Genomic DNA, 20,807 nt, shown 5'->3' with positions numbered 1-20,807 from the left:
GAGAATTTATTTTAAATTTATTCGAAATTTTGGAAAATATTCTGAAAAAATAAGAAATATTATTTTTAGAAAGAAATATTCAAAGAATAAAAACTTTTAAAACAACAAGAAAACAAATTTCGTATTTTGAATTTAAAATTCTTAATTAAATGCAAAAATAATTTAAATTGTAGAAATTGAAATTTTTTTTTCATAATCTACTTAAAATTATAATTGTAATATTCAAATTTAAAACAAAATAATAGACAAAAGGAAAACAAAAATTTCGTAAATTAAAAAAAAATTCAATTTTAAAATTTATTTTTGAGAATTCAAAATACAAAAAAAACTAAAAATGTCTTCAATTCCGGAAAAATCAAATTTACTTCGTGAAAAACGAAGCTTTTTCTTAAGAAGCGGTTCATTTGAGAAATTGAAATGTTCAGCAAAATATCCATTTCGAGTAGTTGGTAAGTTTGAATAAATTTTATAAAAAAAAATTTTTAGAAAATTATTAAGTACAGAAAATATTTTTATTAAATAAACAACTTATTTGAGTTTAGTATGAATTTGTCAATATATTTTGTGCGAATTAGTCAGTTTTGTTAACTAATTTATAAATGTCATAAGAAATATTCTAAAGGTGAATAATATTTAAATTACAAAGTTTTCATAACTATTTTTTAGAAAAAAAAATCTTAATTGGTATCAATAACAAATATTCCTTAACTTATTACAAACTATACTCACAAGAATATGAAGTACGGAGCACTTCATAAATCTTATTTCAAAAATTAGCCTCATAAATATACTCGAATAAAAAATTCATTTTCATTTTCTCTAATTAATTGGTACAATATCTGTCAAAACTTCGTATATGAAATTCAAACTCCAGGAAAATACGCATAAATTTTCATTCATCTAAAAAAAAAAAACAATAAATAAAAATTTTAAATTATTTAGAGTAGGTAAATAAGGAATATTAAAAATTTACAAAATCTAATAAAAAATTCTAGATCAAAGTCCAAATAAGTCATAAATTAAGAAAAGTCTAAATATTATTTTGTGCCACAATCACGGCGGCCAAATGAATGCATTCTGATTCTATATAAGTAGTATAACAATTAACAATATGCAAGAGATTTAAGATTCTATCCAATTTGTTTTTATCTTCCGCCTTCATTATACCCGTACGAACGTATGTTCGAAGGGTATACTAAATTTGCCTTACCGTTTGTAACGCTAAGAAATAACGGTGTTAGATATAGACTCAAGTGTATGTTTTTGATCAGCGTCAAATTCTGAGTTGATTTAGCTTTGTCTGTCCGTCCGTCCGTCCGTCCGTCCGTCCCAACGATAACTCAAAAATTATTGAGCTAAGTTCACCAAATTTTCACAAATGATTTATTGTAGTAAGTGCCAGAACCCTATTTAAATTGGAAGTGATCGGGGTACCGGTTCGGGTAGCTGCCATACAACTTCAAAATTTATTTAGCTATATCTCAGAAACTATAAAAGTTATGGTATTAAAATTTCACACAAACGAATATATTAGTAGGGCCAATATGCCCCATAAAAGTCGTTGAAATAACTTGGCTCCTTCTGGTATTTGCCATACAACTTCAAAAGTTATTTGACTATATTTCAGAAACTATTAAAGCTATGGTATTGAAATTTCACACAAACGAATATATTAGTAGGGCCAATGTGTCTCATAAAAGTTGTTGAAATTACTTGGCTCCTTCTGGTACCTGCCATACAACTTCAAAAGTTATTTGACTATATCTCAGAAACTATAAAAGCTGTGATATTGAGATTTCACAGAAGTGAGTATATTAGTAGGGCCGATGTGCTTGATAAAATTCGCTAAAATTTCTTGGCTCTTTCTGGTAGCTGCCATACAACATCAATAGTAGTTTGACACAACCAGTATTTTGAATAACACATAGTACTGAAATTTTGCATAAATTAATATGGTAATACGGCAACTTAAAGTCATGGTCTGCCCCATAGTTAGTTATGGCACATTAGTTATTCGCACATAGGATAACAAATTCGTACGGGTTTCACAGAGTTGACAAGGTCAACTCTATTTTTTTTCTCGTTTTTAATTTATATTCCATTCTATTTTTAAATGAATTTCACTTTATTTCTTGTAAACTTACAATAATATAATAAAATTTATATGTAAGGGGAATTCAAATTTAAAGTATGTAACTATATGAATATATGAATAATAAAAATTCATTCATTTACATATATTTCCTCTTAAAAATATTATTTCTATTGATTAAAACTGGTATTTTTTTTATTGTTGTTATAATGAACTATATATAATAAATTTTATTATCGAGGGGGAGATGAAATTTTTAAGTTAATATATATAGGGAGAAAGCCTTAATTTTCTAGTTTAAACTAGACAATATTATATTTAAATTAAAAAAATTTTTTTTAAATATAGTCTTATAAGAATTTCTTAAATGAAACACTCAACTATATTTAAGAATCACAGATTTTCATATCAAATATGTGTGGGTATAATAAAAGAAATGCATATAATATAGAAAATTGTTTTTAATTAAGAAATTTTTGAATAACAAATTAGTATTTATAAAATCCAAATACTAAAATATTTATTAGAATAGTGGAAAATCACTGATAAAATTTTATTTTGTCTCTGGTCTGTAAAGATATCCTAATCAAGTCAGACAATTTATACTTGCATTATATTTGCTTTTTGAAATTAAATAATTCTGAATTTTGTGAAATATTGTAGTTGTTTGGACTTTGTATAGTTTATGATTCAAACTATAAATTGACTAATTTCTAATGATTAATGAAAATATTTAAATGTAAATTTATTACGAAGCTTTAAATAACTACGTAAACAATATTAATTAAATTAAATATAAACCTATATGTAAAATAGAATTTCCATCCCAACTTTTCATTTTCTCTTTTTTGACTTCTCTATACTTTTTTATATTCAAAATTTAAACTTTGAACTTTTTATGAAATTATTTTTGTATTTAAAAAAATTATTTACATTGCAAATTACACTTTTATAAATTTTGATTGTTTGTTTATTATTAGGGTCTCTATTACCCTATTAGTACAATTTTTTAAATGCATTCTTTTTAAATTATACTTATGTAGAAATTAGTCATTATTTTATTCCTTGAATGAAATCACGTATCAATACACATGTTTAATTAATTATTTAATTATAAAATAAATTAGCTAATTGATATTATGTGTATTGGCTGTATTGTGGGCAAAAGGGCAGCTAATTTTAAGCATATATTTAATGATTTCAAATTGTGAATTAGAACATTAAGAAAATTTAATATGTACCTACTTCTAATTAGGAAAAATATAATTTTACTAGATGTTTAACACTTTAAGACTGAGACGAATATTATTAAAATCGGAAATAAAATTTAATAATAAGAAGTTTTAATAGAATTTAAATAAGAAAATTAACTAAGAATGCTAAAGTCCAATTTAAAACAACGAAAATTTTGTTAATAAAGTGTTCTTTTTGTTTTCAAATTTCTTACAAATTATAACCTTTTTATATTTAAATAAATCTTATTTATAAATTGAACTTTTGATTTGAAAGGTTAAGATATTAAGAAAAACATGTGATGCTCTAATTACAAATATATAATACAGACTTGTATGAACAATTAAATTAAATGTTATTCTCAAATTAGTTTAAATTTCTACAACAATTAAAATTTGACATTTGAGTTTACTCATGACTTATCATATGTATATGTATATTGAAATATACACGTATGTGAACATACTTGTGCACAGAATTTTTCAAATAAGAGTTTAAAATTCGTACATTTCATAATGCCATGAATCAAATTAATTAGATGTGAATGTTACCATAATAATAATAAAAATCTCATCATTTTCTCAAGTATGTTTGGCAAATTTTGGTGAATACTGGAAACAAATTATATATTTTCAATTCAAATAATTTAAAGTAATTATTATTTAATAATAAATTTCGAAATATTGCGGTCGTTTATAAGTATAAGCGCCTCTATACTTAACAAAATATTGGCTATATTCAAAATACAATGCATAGCTTGTTATTTTTTAATTTATTTACACAATAATTTTATATAATTTTTTGTAACATTCCACTGGTTCTGGTTTTTCATAATTACATTGCATAATATAATAATTATTATAGAAACCAACAAAATTCATTGTGTTCTTTCTTTTTCTCTTTTATATTTTCCTGGATCTAATTCCCTTTTTTTTTATTAATTTAAAATTTTCACTTTTCTCACTATATTTAACATTTATTTTTCCAGTTCAATTATTATTATTTATTATTATTTATTGTTATTTATCACTTGTTACAAGCAAGATATCAAAAAAAGAGTGACCATTTCACTTTTCATTCATTGAACATTCCAAATACGATTAATTATTTTCTATATTGAAAAGTAATACGTTAATAGAAAATTTGGATTTTCTTCTATTTCTACTTATTCTTTTCCAAATTTTTATATTATTTTAATGTAAATGTATTTTTGTTATAAAAGGACTTTCTTTTAACGAATAATAATGTTTTTTTCAAATTAACCAAAATGACTACTATAAGTATAACATGAAAATCTCGTAATTTAATATTTATTAAGAATTGAGAATAATATGGGGAGAGAATGAAAACATGTTATATTTTTATTAAAAGAGAATTAAATTTTAAATAATATTACATTGCTTTTAAATCGATAAGAGAATAATAAAAAAATCGCTTGAATTAAAAATGGCGTTTACAACAACCATTATACAGTGAGACTCTTTAGAATTCACTGATGTTGCTTAAGTTGATCAATCATTTTTAATTATATATTACATTCATTTAATATGTACTATTATATTATAAAACTCAACATAACTGTTCTGATATTATATTTGGTTCATGATTTTCAAAATGGAATCATTCAAAATATGAGCTTATAAAACTAGTGAAAATTAAATTAATTAACTAAATTTGAATTTACATAAGAAAATTATTAAAAGGCCTGTTATAATGTTAATTTTTGGTAATAAAAAAAAATCATTTGCATACTTACATGTAGGTACATATATTTTTTAAATTTAATACTAATTTGTTATTTTTTGCATATGAGTGAAATGAAACTTGTGGATGTAATTTCTTAATAATTTTGTATATAATTTGGGCAATAAAGCCTCCTTTCTAATTGATGAAAAATCTTCTCTGTATATGCATATACTGCAATACTGCAAAGATTTTACATGTTAATTAAATATTGCTGAAATTTTTAGTTTGACAGATTGCTGTCATTAATTGTCAATATAATAATTTTGGAATTATAAAATAGACTGTGACCCCCCAAACTGTAAAACTCAAATAATTTGTAATAATTCGTACAAAAACACTTTTAATTCAAATCGTTTACCCTACAATAATAAAAAACTAATTCATATAACAAATATAAATAATTTATAACACTAATTTATCACGTGAATTTTTGACATTTTTTTGCTTCTTGCTTTAATTCCAGTATAAAAAATTCACTTGTGAATGTTTGTTGTGTCACAAATTTATTGTTATTGTTAAAAAATTATTTTGTTTTTTTTTTTCCTTTTTCTTTATTAAATTTTTTTTTTGCTTTGCCGCTTAAAAATGAAACTTTTGTTTACATATTTTAAGCGTTTTCCTTTTCATTTTGCGTTTAAATTAATTTATTTATCAATATAATGTTAACATAATTAAATTAATTTGATGATATTAATAAATATTATGCAAACAAAAAAAAAAATTAAAAATAAATAACAGATTGAAAATTTTACTTTTGATAAGTTAATAAACATAAAACTTTTATAAAATACTTAAGTAAAAAAGTAGTAATACAAAAAATTAAAAATCCCAAGGTTCAATAAACTTTAAAAAATACAATAATGTAAGACTGTCTATATTAATGTTTGATTGAAAGATATAAAAAATTTTAGCTTACCTATGAAATTTTTAAAATCATGTAAATAATTTAGTATATAAGTAGGTATTAAGTATATAATTAATGCGATAAATTTTGCCCTACATTTTTTTGTATTTATTTTTTTCTTCCTCTTCAGCGAAATTTTTCGCTTAAGAAAGTTTTTATTTTTGGTTGCATATTTATTTAGTTTTACATAATAATTACATATGTATATAAACTTTTTTACGCTCTTGTTTAAAGTTTTAAGGCAATTTATAGTGATTTTTAAATGTGAAATAATTAATAACATAACTAAATTTTATATACTTACATATGTGCAGAAAAGTGTATGGTATAAGCCAAGTATATAAAATTAGTTATATTTATAAATCTTATTATACAAAATTAATAAAATACCGTATAACAATATTAAGTGTTTTTTAAAATTTCTCCAGCAGTGTAATAATACCATAAATCTAAATGAAAAAACTTATCATACATAAAATTGAAATAATATAAAATTTTTGGGTACTTAATTTTTATTATATAATCATATTTAGGCCACCTCTCGGTAAAAATATTTACAATTATTACTACTCAACCACTGTATTTGAGAGAGAATAATAAAAGTTTTATACAATGTTAAAAATAACAAAATCATTAATATTTTAGGTGTTATTTGTTTTGTTTTTATAGGATTAATTCAATAATCTTGGTCGCTAGACTACATTTTTATAGTTTTTATGCTTATATTGTAACTTGAATTTACCTCATTTATTATTCTATATTATGAAATATAATTTTACCCATTAATTCTAATGGCTTAAATTATATTTGTTGTCAATTGTTATATTTAATAACAGAAATCCGAAACTATTTATATATTATTATGAAATATTTATTTTTTTTTGCCATGTAATTTAAAAGTTAAAGAACCCAACATTAAATTGTTTTTTTTTTATTAAATAAATTTATAAAAGTCAAGGTTTCATTATATATATATATATATATACATATATATTTATTTATGTATATATATGTATAAATATAATTATTTATTTCGCATTCTGTTATACATGTGCATAATATATATATATAATATAAACATTTGTTTATATATAAAATAAAAAATATTTTTATAGAATATGCATATATATATATACATATGCACATATATTGCTACATGGGTAGCAAAGCAAGCAGATACTCTTTGTTTTAATAGCGCGACAGAAACGCTTTATAATGGAGAAAATAAAAATGAATTTTACGTAGGAAAAAAAAAACTTTCTTCAAAATTATTTTAATTTTTTTTTTATTTATTCCTGATCTAATTTCTTCATGTTAATTAGCGATCTTCAAAGAAATTATTATTTTTAATGATAACCTTTAAGTATAAGAAGTAGAAAAATAAATTTTCTCTCAATATTTTTAATACAAAAATAAAAAAAATTCATTTTGATAACCTTCATGATTTAATAAAATAACAGCATCAATGTGTATAACAGTTTTTTTTCTATAAATATATCTACCAATATATGTAAGTAGTAGCTATACAATATGAATTTTAAAATTATTATTTATTATTATTTTAATTAAATAATTGTATATGAAAAAAAAAACATTTAATTCATTATTTTGAAATATTTTTTGTCTCATAGAAACAAGAGAAATTCAAGTGATTTTTAAACATATATTTTATATATACCTATGTATATGTGTACAATTAATATATGAGGAGAAATGAGATCAATAAAATTTTTTATAAATTATTATATAGATGGAGCTAGAGCTACATATTACTACAATTAATTTTTGATCTCCCGATGCTTGTTGTTTTGCAAAGAATCTCAATATAAAATAATTATAATGAAAACACATATTGTATAAAATAATAATATATGGGTGAAAATTTAAAAGTTAGCACATTTGCGTCACAAAAAAGTAAGCTTAAATAAATACTTTTTTAGAAAATAAATCAAATTTTAATTAATAAAATAAAAATTATAAAATCTTTAATTTTAAATAAAAAAAATTTTTAGATTGCAAAAGTAAGTATTTTTGGAAAATTTTGGAAAATTGTCGGAGCGCGTTTTCTGTTTTCATATAAATGAAACTTGTCACAGACCACATTTTTAATTTTCAATTTAAATTTTCATGAACTTCCTCCACAGAAGGATATATTTTAAATTATATTGCAAAATTATTTCATTATATTTAAATAAAAATCAAAAATTAGTTTTTAAGTTTTAATTTATTTTAATGTCATTTTAACAGAAAAAAAGTGTAAAACAAGAATTGTTCAACTGCGTTACTTCAACTATGTTACATCATAAAACTTTTTAAAATTAATAATTTTTTTAAATATTTTGGCATCATTATTTGTTTTAAAGAATACGCAATAAGTCTGTTCGGGCCTGTGGTGAATGTTGTTCCAAACACATCGCTGGAGATAGTTTGAATTTTTTTTGCCGTGAATGTAAAACGCTTTTTTCAACTGTGTTACGTGGTTTTTGTTTAAATATTTTTTTTAAAAATTCAAAAAAGTGGCATATTATTAAGCAAACCAAGTAAACTAACCAACTGTATACTTTAAAATGCAAAAATATGTTGTAGTTTTATGTTAATATACTTTTTATTTTAAAATATTCTACTGCGTTACTGTTCAACTGTGTTACTAAATTTAAGTAACACTACGGAAGACATGGTAAGAAAGTTGATTTTTAAGGCAGTTTACTCTAAGTTGGTGAATAAATTCTTAATAATTTTACATACAAATAGGCGATAACATATTTTATTGATTATTATACAAAATGCCACTATCTATTTATATTTTAAATATGTATATTGTTAAAAATGCAAATGAAAAACTTAACCGAATATATACAACTTCATCGAGAGGAAAAAAGTTAATATCTTAGCATATTAAACAACAGCATGAAATTTACTGTTTTTGTTTTAATTTTTTTTGTTAATATACTGAAGACTGAATCAAATTTTTCAACAGTGTTACTATATTTTCCACTGCGTTACTGTTTTGTCACAAAAAAAATCAAAAAAAAAATATTGTTTTAAGCTTTTTTCTTCAAATTTAAGCTCTTAATTTTTTTGTTATGGACATTTTTAGAATAAAAAATTAATTTCTAAAGCAGTTATGTAAAAATTCCTGCAAGAAAAAAACTATTAAATAGTTTTATTTTAAAAATAAAAACTTTAAATTTAAAATTAGTAACACAGTTGAAATAACTTATTATTTATTTTTTTATAAAAATGATTTTTCAATATTACAGAATAAATTTATTTATAACTTTAATTACAAATGAGAGTAAAATATGAAAATAATAATTTCCATTGAAGAGATCGAAAAATTTAAGATATTTTTATCGGTAACGTAGTTGAACTAAATTCAAACCTGAGCTTACTTTTTTGGTTATAATTTCTAAAATATTTACAAAATCTCCGGACCACTTGAGGATATTGTACATTATTATTATTAGGCAACTATAAAAAAATTATTTTAATAAAAAATTCTAAAAAAATAATTTGGAAAAAAAAAAATTCATTTGTGCAAACTTTTAAATTTTGACCCATATGCATATAGGAGTAAGTAATGAAGCATTTAACTCTCATGTATAATAATAAGTTTTTTGAATCATGTAATCATTGTATGATTACGGACTTGAACTCATTTTATAATATCATTATGTTTCAAAAAAAAAATTTTCATTCTCAATATTATTAAATTGTTTAAATATATGAAAATATACTTACATATTATTATACTTACATATTATGTATATATATATGCATCTATTATATGTGTATATAATATAAAGTGCAATAAATACTAAAGATTTAGCATGTTGTTAAGGTTTTGTGGTCTATTATACATTTTATTATAATATCGTTACCATTTTGTATTATTATAGAATTTTAAGTATTAATTATTTTTTGCATATTTAATATAATTACAGCTGAGATTTTCATATATACATGTAAATTATTTACATATCTATATTGATTTCATTTATAAAATTGCATTATTTTTGTAATATAAATCTTAAAAAAAAAAAAAAAATAAATTCAATTGAAATCGGTTATCGCCATTAAATATATGGTTAATGATTTCTAATAGTTTATCAACCTTTATTGCATACACAACCATCTAATACCAATATGTATATAACATAATGACTATGCATTATATGGTTTAAATTTACAATGTATATAAAGACCTTAAATTAAGTATTAAATTATTAGTTATTTTTAATAGTTATTATAAATGAAATAAATATAGATTTTGTGTGTAGCAAAGTATAACGTATTTGATATATACAAGTTATATGTAAGTTTTATATTACTGTGGTGAGATTATTGAGATTTCTAATGCCAGAAATTAAATCTCTTATACATATATATACTGATAATATTTTACCATTTTTTTTATAAATTAAATATTTTGCAATAAGTTTATAAGATTTATAGCCTTTTGAGAATTAGATATTGAATTTCTTTCATAACCTGACTATGTGTTCCTTTTTTAATTTAATTGATATATTAAAACTATATTAAATGAAGTAATAGAAGGTAGAAAATAATAGTGAATTTTATATCTACATATATACATAGAAGAGCTCATGTATGTATACGTTATATGCGGGTATTAAAGTGTAAAATATTTATAAAAAAAAATATTCCTTGCACATATTTATTGTATATATGCAGACTAAAAATAATATGGAATTTTTTTAATATCTATATAAGGCAATGACTATATATTTAAAGGGATATTATTTAAGAAAGAATAAATTGAATTTTTCATTATTATGCCAATTTATTTTCAACTAATAGAATATAGTAAACATAGTTATATTACAGAGTGTTTAACAGGCAAATAAGCGTAAATATTTTGTATTCTTCAATTAAGAGAAAATTATCAACTATATAGAATCATTTCTAAATAATAGGATATAGCAAAGTCTTTAAAAATCCAAGCAATTTTTATAATATGGTATGTATCTCACCTGCTTCTCTTTGTGTGTGAGAAATATAGTTTTTAAATAAGTACCTACATAAAATTTATGAGAAAACATTGTATTGGCTACCATATAATTCTTAAGTCTATTTCATGTGTATACATGTATGTATGGATGTACCGTGTTATACAACAAATTGATCACTCTGATTATTATGGATTCTTTATGAAGCGATCAAGTATCAATCAAATATTAATTTTAAATTCGAGTAAGCATTACTTAATAAGTATATTGATTGTATTTTTTAACCACCTTTTACACCATAATTTCCTAAAATTCTAAATTTATATTCTTATTTGTGTCTAGACTTGTATAATTTAAAGGAAGCATTAAGCAAGAAAAAATAGTGTAGCAAAAAAAAAAAATTGCTTTGAGAACTAAAAAAAAATGAAATAAAACAAGAACCAACTATTCTCTTTAAAAAATGCCTGAACCCTTTGGAATTACTTAAAAAAAATTTTCAAGAATTTTCTTATTTTCTTTTATTCCTCCATAATAATTAGCTTTTGAATTCTTTTTACTTTTAGTAAACGATGCGCGTTTGAAATTTTTTTTCTTATAATTTTTACTTTAACATTAAATTTATTTATTTTTTTGCTCAAGTCTGAAATTCTCTTCTTATACTAAGTATTATCAAATGAAAGTTAAACAGAAAATAATATAGAAGAAAAATATTGCACGTGTTGTGTTGTTCTCTGATCGTTAAAAGATAAAAAAGCGATCAGATAAAAAGCGATCTCATCGCATTGTTGAATTGGAAAATTGTTATATTATATAGTATAAAAGAAAGAGAAGAGAAAAATATTTAATTTTTTTGTTGTTGTTGTTTTTATTTTAATGTATTATTTTATCGTTATATTGCTATCGATATTATGTACAGCATGCACCACCGGCCGGCTAACCGGTCAAGGGCAAATCATTTTACATAATTATTTCTTCATTTTTTTTTTTTTTTATGTTATAAAAATTATTATGTCCTTATACAAAGTGTGCAAAATTTTTATAATCAAACCAATTATCATAAAAAATGAGTGATGTAAAATTTAAAATTAAAAAACAAAATAACTTGCACTTTTTATGTACAAAAAAGTTGTTATACAAGAAAATTTTATTCAAAGAATGAAAAATGTATACCCTTATAAAAAATATAAAAGAAAAACGAAAGTTACAGCGTTTAGTATCAGAATTTTATTAAAAAAATGTACTGAGAATTCGGTGTGTTCAAGTCATAAGACATGAAAAAACCAGGACACAAAAAATGATGTTGTATTTAATTATCATTTAATTTGAATTCCTGGAATTAAGTCTATTTTTATAAAAATCGAAAAAAAGAAAAAATTACGTACATATTTTCTCGTCCAGTTCCTTAAAAATACGTCTGCAATTTTTCACAATGCACAAGTGCATATTTTATGTTGTAGAATTTTTATAGATTGCGATTATAATTGTCAATGGAATTAATAATTAACTTTTAAGTTGTCTTGTCATATTTTCTTAAAATTAATTTAAATAGCAAAATAAATGATAAATTTTTAAGTATAACAATTTCGTATAAAATATTTAAAAAATTTTGATGCAAAGATGAAAAGTACAAATCAAATTCTAAAAAAAAGGAATTTGTATAATTAATTTGAACGCGTAATTCTTAGAAACGGTTTAGTTAAATACGAAAAATTTATTTTGAAAAAAACAAAAAATTCTTAGAAAAATCATAAGGGAATAAAATGGTAGCAATATTTTTTGTATAAAGAATGCAATGGGAAGACTGTCTAATATGTAAAATTCCACATAAATACCTATATGTACATACATATATGGCAAATGATCTGAAATTGTGAATGGTATTAAATTTCTAAAGAAGTAGAATATTTTTTCATTATTTAGAAAAGGTACATTTTAATGTTATGAATTATGAATAATAAAATAACAGTTGAATGTTAATTAAATTTTTAAGAAAATCAAAAAAAAATTTTTCGCTATAAGTTATAAATATACACATAAATGTAATGTACACAAATATAGTATAAGTAATTAGGATTGGAATGAAAAATATAGAAAGAATGCCAGAGAGGCTATACTCATGGAAAATTGTAAGGAATCGGACATATGGCTTACAAATATAATTAAAAACATTGGTCTTCAAAAATTGTCGCTAAAAACATGCCTTTTTACAATTTTATTGAAGAGTACTTGAAATTATTCGTAACATTAGTATACACTTCCATATATCGCAAGACGTAATTTTTATATTATAACCTTTAATAACCATTATACGTTTCACATTTGGGCTCAATTTTATTTACTGTTATTATTTTTCATTTAAAAGATTGCAAGAGAAAATAAGATTTGCGAATAATACACTTGATACTTAATTATTATTTGAAATATGTAGGAACTTTTGGTACCTTTTTCATTCTAAATTTTATAAAATTTCAAATTTCCTATATTACATGTTGCGAATTTATTGAAAAATTTCTAATAATAAGTTTTATAATAAAATTTTAATATTAATTCCAAATTTTATTAATTTTATTTTATATTTTTTTATTTTTACAGGCGTTAAACTATCAAAAGCTTCTGTTGTTGAGCTAGCTGAATCAATAATTGCAAGAAGTCGCCTTCTATCTCAAAGATTATTACTTATACTTTTTATAATACTATATAAAGCTATTTGTGCTACGTTATCGATATTGGTTCGTACATCAGCTAATCCATTATCTGTTGTTGCTGTCTGTGATAAACAAAATAAGGTAAACATTTTTTGTTTTCTTTTAATTTTTCATTTTCACCACAATTCGTTTCATTACAAGTTTTTCTTTTTAAATCGTAATTTCACTTTTTAATATCGTAAACTTAACTAAAATATATTTATTTTGCATTTTTTTTCTTTTTAGAATACCACACTTGGATTTTATGAAAGATTACAAATAAAAGTTGAAAAATTACAAAAACATAAAAAACGCTTAGATTCATTAAAAAGTTCTGATGAAATTTATGGTCATATTATAAGAGAAAATGTACAAATTTTAAAAATTCAACAAACAACACCAATTACACCAATTATAACATCAAATTTACCATCAACACCAATAGCAACACCAGTATCAAAAAATTTAAATAATTTTAATGATTCAATAATCAATAACAATAATAATAACAATAATGTAAAAGATGATGAATTTCATGCTGAAATAAAACGTTTACGAAAATTATATGGTGAAAAAGAATGTTCCTCAAATATATTTGGAAAAATTCAACAATTTAGTGAAATAAATTTTAATAGAAATCTTTTGGAAACTATATTTTTATATCCATTAGTATATGGAAGTATTTTGATTATGTTATGTCAAATTTATGTATTAGGTTGTGTATTAAATTCAACAACAATAACATTAGGATACATATTTTTAATTGGAAGTTTAGGAATAGTTGCCATTATAACATTTAAGGTAATTAAATTTTTTAAATTTTAATTTTAATCACTGATATTCAGATTGCAGTAATAATATGGAATTATAAGCTAAATTTTAGTTTATTTTCTAAATTGATTTTATTAGTAACAATACTATTTGACTGCAATTAGTATGTCATGTGATTTTTGATATGATTGAATTAATTATGTCATCAGTTGACAGATTATTTTATTTAAGTCTAATAAATTTATTTATTTTTTTTCTTTTTAGGTATTTTTCTCATATAAACTTCAAAAAGACAAAACAACCTCAAATAATAAAAAGTTCAATCAATCAAATGAACAAACAACAAATCAAAATAATAATGATGTTAATTTAATAGCAACATCAAATACAGCAACGACAACTGAAGCAAAAAGACAAAGTCGTTCGAGACTGAAAAAAGATATTGATTTGAGTAGTAAAACACTTAGTAAAATAAAATTACTTTGAATTATTCCAAAAGAAAAATATTCAAAATTAAATTATATTTAAGTTTAATTAATATTAAATTTTTTTTTTTTTTTATAAAGCCGTAGTTTAAATAGGTTTATTATGTTATAATTAATGAATAATTATGTAATAATTAAAATGAATCGTTTCCTATAGAATGTATGTGTATATGAAGTAAATTAAAATGAAATTATGTTTTAAGTAATTGTTTTTTTAATTAAAATGGGAAAAAGAAATAATTAAAATATTGTAAACTTTATATTTAAAAGATAAAGTTATACAAAATATTTAAAAAAGCTAGTAAAGAAAAAAAATCTTTTTAACCAAAAACATAAAATTAAGAATTAATAAAATCAATTAAAGAAAAAATAAATTAAAAATTAAATTCAAATTAAAAACTCAAATATTGTAATTTACTTATTAAATATCTGTTTTTTTTTTTTTTCATTGCAATTAATTTATAATTTTTGTACTTTTTATAATTATTTTATTTAGCTTCATTTTAAGAGGCATAATTCCGAAATTTAATTTAATTTGTTTTTTTATAAACATATTAAATTTTGTTTTAACTTCTCTTAATTTCTCTTATTTATTAAATTTTTTTTTTGTTTTATTTTAAAAGAAAAAAAAGGAAATAATTTTATTAATTTGGTAAATGAAATCTAATAAAAATAGCGTTCTTTAAATTGAAAATTGTGATTTCATTATTTAAAGTAAATTTTGAATATTTCATTCAATTAATTTTGATTGTAATAATGCTAAATACAATTTCCAATATTTGTATTATAATTCGATATTTTGCTAAAAATTTAATTGTATGTACATACATTTTCTTTTTCAAATTAAATTATTCGCATTTATTATTCATAATTAAAATTATTCAAAGAACTGAAAATGTTTTGTTTATTATCAAATTTGTGTACAACAATAATTTTCTGAATTTTATTAAAATCTCAATTATTTTACAAATATTGTGAATTAAAAATGAATAATCGCTATTTTATAAAACATTATTTAGCTTTGGAAGAAAATTTCAAATTGTTTGAATTCATTAAATAGAAGAAACAAAAAATATTTCCTTTTTCAAATAAAAAAAAAAAATGTACAAAATACTAAATATTATATTTTATACTCATTAATTTAATAATTAAATAAAATGGTCTCTTTTACTTATAAATTAAATGATCTTAAACTACATATTATTATGAGAATATTTCAAGATTGTATTAAGTTACTATAAATATATTATTAAACAATAATTATGATCTTATTAAGTTAATTTAATTAAATATATTATATTTAATATTAAATGATAATATCATTTACATTTATCAGAGAACAAAGGTATAAGTTAATAGAAATATAAAAATTTTTGTAATATTTTTAATTAAAAAAAAAAGAGAGAGAAAAAAAATACAAACAAAAAAAATAATATAAAATAAATGATAAATAATAAAATTAAAAAGTAAATAAAACATTTAAATAATTTGTAATTTTTTTTACGGGAACAAAACCTCTTTGTAACTTTCTCTAGGTAATTGTGGACTCTACTAAATTGATTGAAAGTCATACTTTATATAAAAAATGACTTAAAAATGACTTAGAGTTGGATCAATGTTTTAAAATGAAGTCCTTGATTTTTATTGTCAAAGCTAAATAACGACTACATTTATAACAAATGTTCTTTTTCTTTGTGTATTTCGGAAAAGGTTGGAATCATAGGGATAAGAATTGTATGTTCAAATTTTATGTTCAAATTTTAATTATTAGCTATTATGTATTTTTTTAAAGCATACCAAAAAAATTTATGTTTGCCATACAGTATGCAATTTTTTTTGTAATACGAATACATTTATGATTGGTGCTACATCTATTAAAAATTGGGAACTATTATATTTAAGAAAAATTTCATACACTCTTCATGTTTTCAGTATAGTTTATTAATTGAATTTAAAAATAAAAATTATAATCGAAATTTTTTCAAATTAAATTTAATATTTTCCAAATTTTCACAAAAATTTTTTGTACCACCCTAGTGCGCACGCAACTGGACTACATATATATAAATATACTTTGAAAAAGAAAAAAAAAATTTGTTTTCCATGTAAATAAATAACAAAAGAAAAGAAAAAATAAAAAAAAAAAAAAAAAAAACAAAATGAAAACAATTTTTTATGGAAATTCGATTTTTTTTTTCCTCTATGTCTAATATCTATCAGAAATAGAGAAGGATAGAACCATAAAATTCATAAATAGCAAGTGTGTACATATCAAAAAATACAGCAACAAAACAACAGAACAAGAACAACCAAAAAAAAAAAAAAATAAATCAAAAAATAAAAATAAATGAGTACAAAAGCATAAACATTACAGAAACCGGCAGTATGATGACGTAAGCATTAGAACATAATTTCGTGTGTATTCATTAAAATAAAAATTGCATTTTGTAATAAATGATAAAAAAAAACTAAGCAAAAACAAAAATAGAGCCTCTATAATTACATAAAATATCTATACGTCGTCACATACAAACGCACATGTACAGTAAAAAGAAAAAACGAAAAATTATTTGTTATTGAAGATGACCTCATTTTAAATAGGAGAAAGCTTAACATTTTCTCTTCTTCTCTTTATTATTGTTGTTGTATATTTTCTGCAAAGAAAATTTCAATACGGTATACGACGACATCATTTTGAGTTCACGAAACAAAACAAGGAAAAGAAAGCAAAGAAAGAAGAGAAAAAAAAAATATGTTTTTTCTTCAATTTTCACTGCACAAAAAAAAAATATAATGTAGAAGAAAGAAGAAAGGAAAGAAGAAGGAAAGAGATGGAAAATTATATGGAAATACGTCATTGTGCTAATTTTGACATTTTATGTTTTGTTTTGGTTTTTATTTTTCTTTTCTTGATTTTTCAACTTTATTTATAACTTTTTTGTTTTGATTACTAAAAAGTAAAACAAGAGAAAGGCAAAAATTAAAAAATGAAAAAAAAAAGAACTTAAAAATATTAAAGAGAGTGAAAGAGAAAAAAGAATCTAAATTCGAGAAAAGTTTTCCTGTTCATAAAATGTCATGACTGTACTATAATGGCATGATAGTGTTATAATGGTATGTATTTTGCATTCAGTAACGAATGAGGCAAAAACAAATGTTGTATGCGGTTAGCACAGAGTATGTAAGTTTCGTAAAGTAGAGTTTTAATTTTTTTTCAAATTTTTCAAGTGGTATTTTTAGTATTTTTTGTGGTTTTTGGTTTTTATATTTTTTAAAATTAAAATTTTTCTTTTTCTATTAAGATTTTTTTTTTTTTACCATTTAAAATGCTTTGTAGCGAAAATTTTTTAAAGTTTTTTCTTTAAATTTGTTTTATAATTTTATAGTTTTAATCCTTTTCGAAAAATATTGTGGAATTTCAAATAATAAGTATGCATAAGTATGCACAAGTTTAATTTACGAATTTTTCCCGGAACACTCGAAAACGGTTTGTAAATGGAACGGTTTCCTTTAATGATGCTTTTTTTAATAAATAGAAGAAAAAATTAATTTAAAAGTTAAAAATATCAATTAAAAATACAAAGTCGCTTTCTGAAACTAATGGGAGCAACGTTATACTCTTCGCACCTACTCTTTTTTATAAAAAAAACTGTAAGTATAATTTGGAGTATTATGCACTAGGAGTCTTATGCATGTACCCAATTTAATCATTAGTTCAAGAGTTTTATTAAATTAATTTTTAGTAATTTTATTAATAATATAATTTGTATAACATAAATTTTATATATAATTGAAAATATAATCTATGTATTATGTAATTTATATGGATTCCAAGAGCTATTTTGCATCGCCATATTGTGTAAATTGTCTTTACAATTTGATTATTTTCTGTATATAAGACAAGTAAACAAAATTATAAATAAATATATGGATAATGGTTTCATATTTTAATTATGAAAACAAAATTAAAGGTGAAAAATAAAAAATTTGGTGAGGTGAGTAATCGTAAAATATTTTAAAGTACCAATAAAAATAATAAATTTTCAGCTGACATAACTTCAGAAATTCAAATTTGGTTCTTAACAAATAATGTTAATTTTCTGGAAACCAAATTTTGTTGAGTATAATGTTAATACCGTTGTTAAAAAAGAATTCAATTAATAAATTTTACGAAAGTTATATCAATTATTTCCTATTCATGTAAGTAGTCAAAAATGTAAACTTGGCAGTTAGAGTACTCGTAAGTGAAGTTTCAAGGTCTGATTTTTCAGTTCATTCATACCGATTAATTCATTGGTGTAACTAGCAGTCCGTAACAATAATATTCTGTTGCTGGGATCTGACTTGTCCCACAAATTAGAAAACTCACCACATCTATTATGATAAAAACCTGATAAAATTTTTGAGTGATTTTAATCTCTCAAAAATTTAGCCTTTTTTTTTTAAATGCAGAATTAACAGACAGCAAACAAAAAGACCAAGAATCTTGCCAAAAATATTATATTTACTTTCTCTTCAATCGCATTTCCAAACGGATCATAATGAAGTTTGATATTATGGTAATACCGTTCTTATTTTATTCAATGTCTGTGTCGGTAAAAGGAAATATTTTTAGTAAAACCATAAAGTTTTGGTACACCTCGTACATATTCCACATGATAAAAAATTTTTAATTTTTATGCTTTTTTGTTTTTTTTTTTTGTTCAAATTGTAATAGATTGAAAATTTATGTATATTTTGGGTTTAAGTTGGTATTTAATGATTTTATATGCACATACATATGTATACATATATAAATACTATAATTTGTATATATATAATATGTAACAGAGTGTAATAAAAACCGAATGATAGCAGATGTATTTGAAAGAATTTCAAACAAAATTTAAAAAAAAAAGCAGAAAACAAAACATGCATTTGTTTTTTTTTATGCAAGTGCTTATTGTATGTGCTGTGCGGCTCTTAAAACAATAATAAAAAGTTTTTCAAACTTTTTTTCTCTTTCTCTTTTTGTGTTTTTTTTTCTTCTTAATTTTTTGTACAATAGTTTTGACTAAATTGTTATTGCTGTTGTTACAGAAAGAACACCATAGCCTCTACTCTCTAGTGTTATTTTACCATTGTATTTTACTGTTAAAAGTTATGTTAACGTTCATTTCTTTATGTGGTGAAATGAAAAAGTAGGAAAAAAATAACAAAAATGAAAGCATGTTTACATTTTTTTTTCTTGTTTGTTTTATTTTTGTTTTTTTTTTTTAATTTCTTTGTTTTGTATTCAAAATGCTGTTGTGTACTGTGTGTGTGTGTGTGCCTGCATATATGCGAATTTTTTTTTTCCAATACTCTTTTTCTTTATATACAATTTTTGCTTTTTTCTCTCTCCACTCTTTTAACTGATGAAGCGAGTATGTGTGTAGTACGATGCAGTTGCATTTTTTTTTTCTGTGTGTTTTTTTTTATTAAATTTTATGTTACAGTTTTTTCTTTTTTAATTTTTGGAGTCAATGAAAACTAAAACTTGCTTTTTGCGATTACAAAAATAAAAACATAAAGAGAAAAGAAAAAAATTAGAAATTCGTTTTGAATTATTTTTTTTGCTTTTTTATTTTGTGCTGAAATTTTGTGATAATAATCGAATGGAGCTACATACATACACATAAATAGATATATAAGGGCTTTATACCATGTTAACCGTCGTAGTACATAGTAACGAAGTTTTTTTTTTATTTTCAATTTTTTTTTTCCATGTATAGAAAAATTTGGTGAAAAACTAAAATATTTTCTTTCAGTTTTGTTGTAACAATTTGTAAAGATGATTGAACGAATTTTATAAAAATAAAATTAAAATTTTTTTATATTTTAAATTTAATTAAGAAAAATTTGGAAAATTTCAATGATTATATGTGTAAATTATTAAAAGAG

General features: G+C 21.7%; 1 protein-coding gene across 1 annotated transcript; it reads left to right on the top strand.

The window, feature by feature from the left end:
- The first annotated feature begins 282 nt into the window (after positions 1-282).
- LOC129611145 (uncharacterized) lies at positions 283-15,465 on the top strand. Its single transcript, XM_055524112.1, has 4 exons — positions 283-449; positions 13,538-13,731; positions 13,876-14,430; positions 14,665-15,465. The coding sequence occupies exons 1-4, from the start codon at positions 335-337 to the stop codon at positions 14,884-14,886; spliced, it is 1,086 nt and encodes a 361-aa protein (XP_055380087.1). The 5' UTR covers positions 283-334; the 3' UTR covers positions 14,887-15,465.
- The last annotated feature ends 5,342 nt before the right edge of the window (positions 15,466-20,807 follow it).

The sequence above is a fragment of the Condylostylus longicornis genome, unplaced genomic scaffold (genome assembly GCF_029603195.1).
Source record: "Condylostylus longicornis isolate FDR11 unplaced genomic scaffold, ASM2960319v2 ptg000048l, whole genome shotgun sequence".
Taxonomy (NCBI): domain Eukaryota; kingdom Metazoa; phylum Arthropoda; class Insecta; order Diptera; family Dolichopodidae; genus Condylostylus; species Condylostylus longicornis.
The sequence above is the reverse complement of the archived record's forward strand: the minus strand, read 5'-3'. Positions and strand labels throughout refer to the sequence as shown.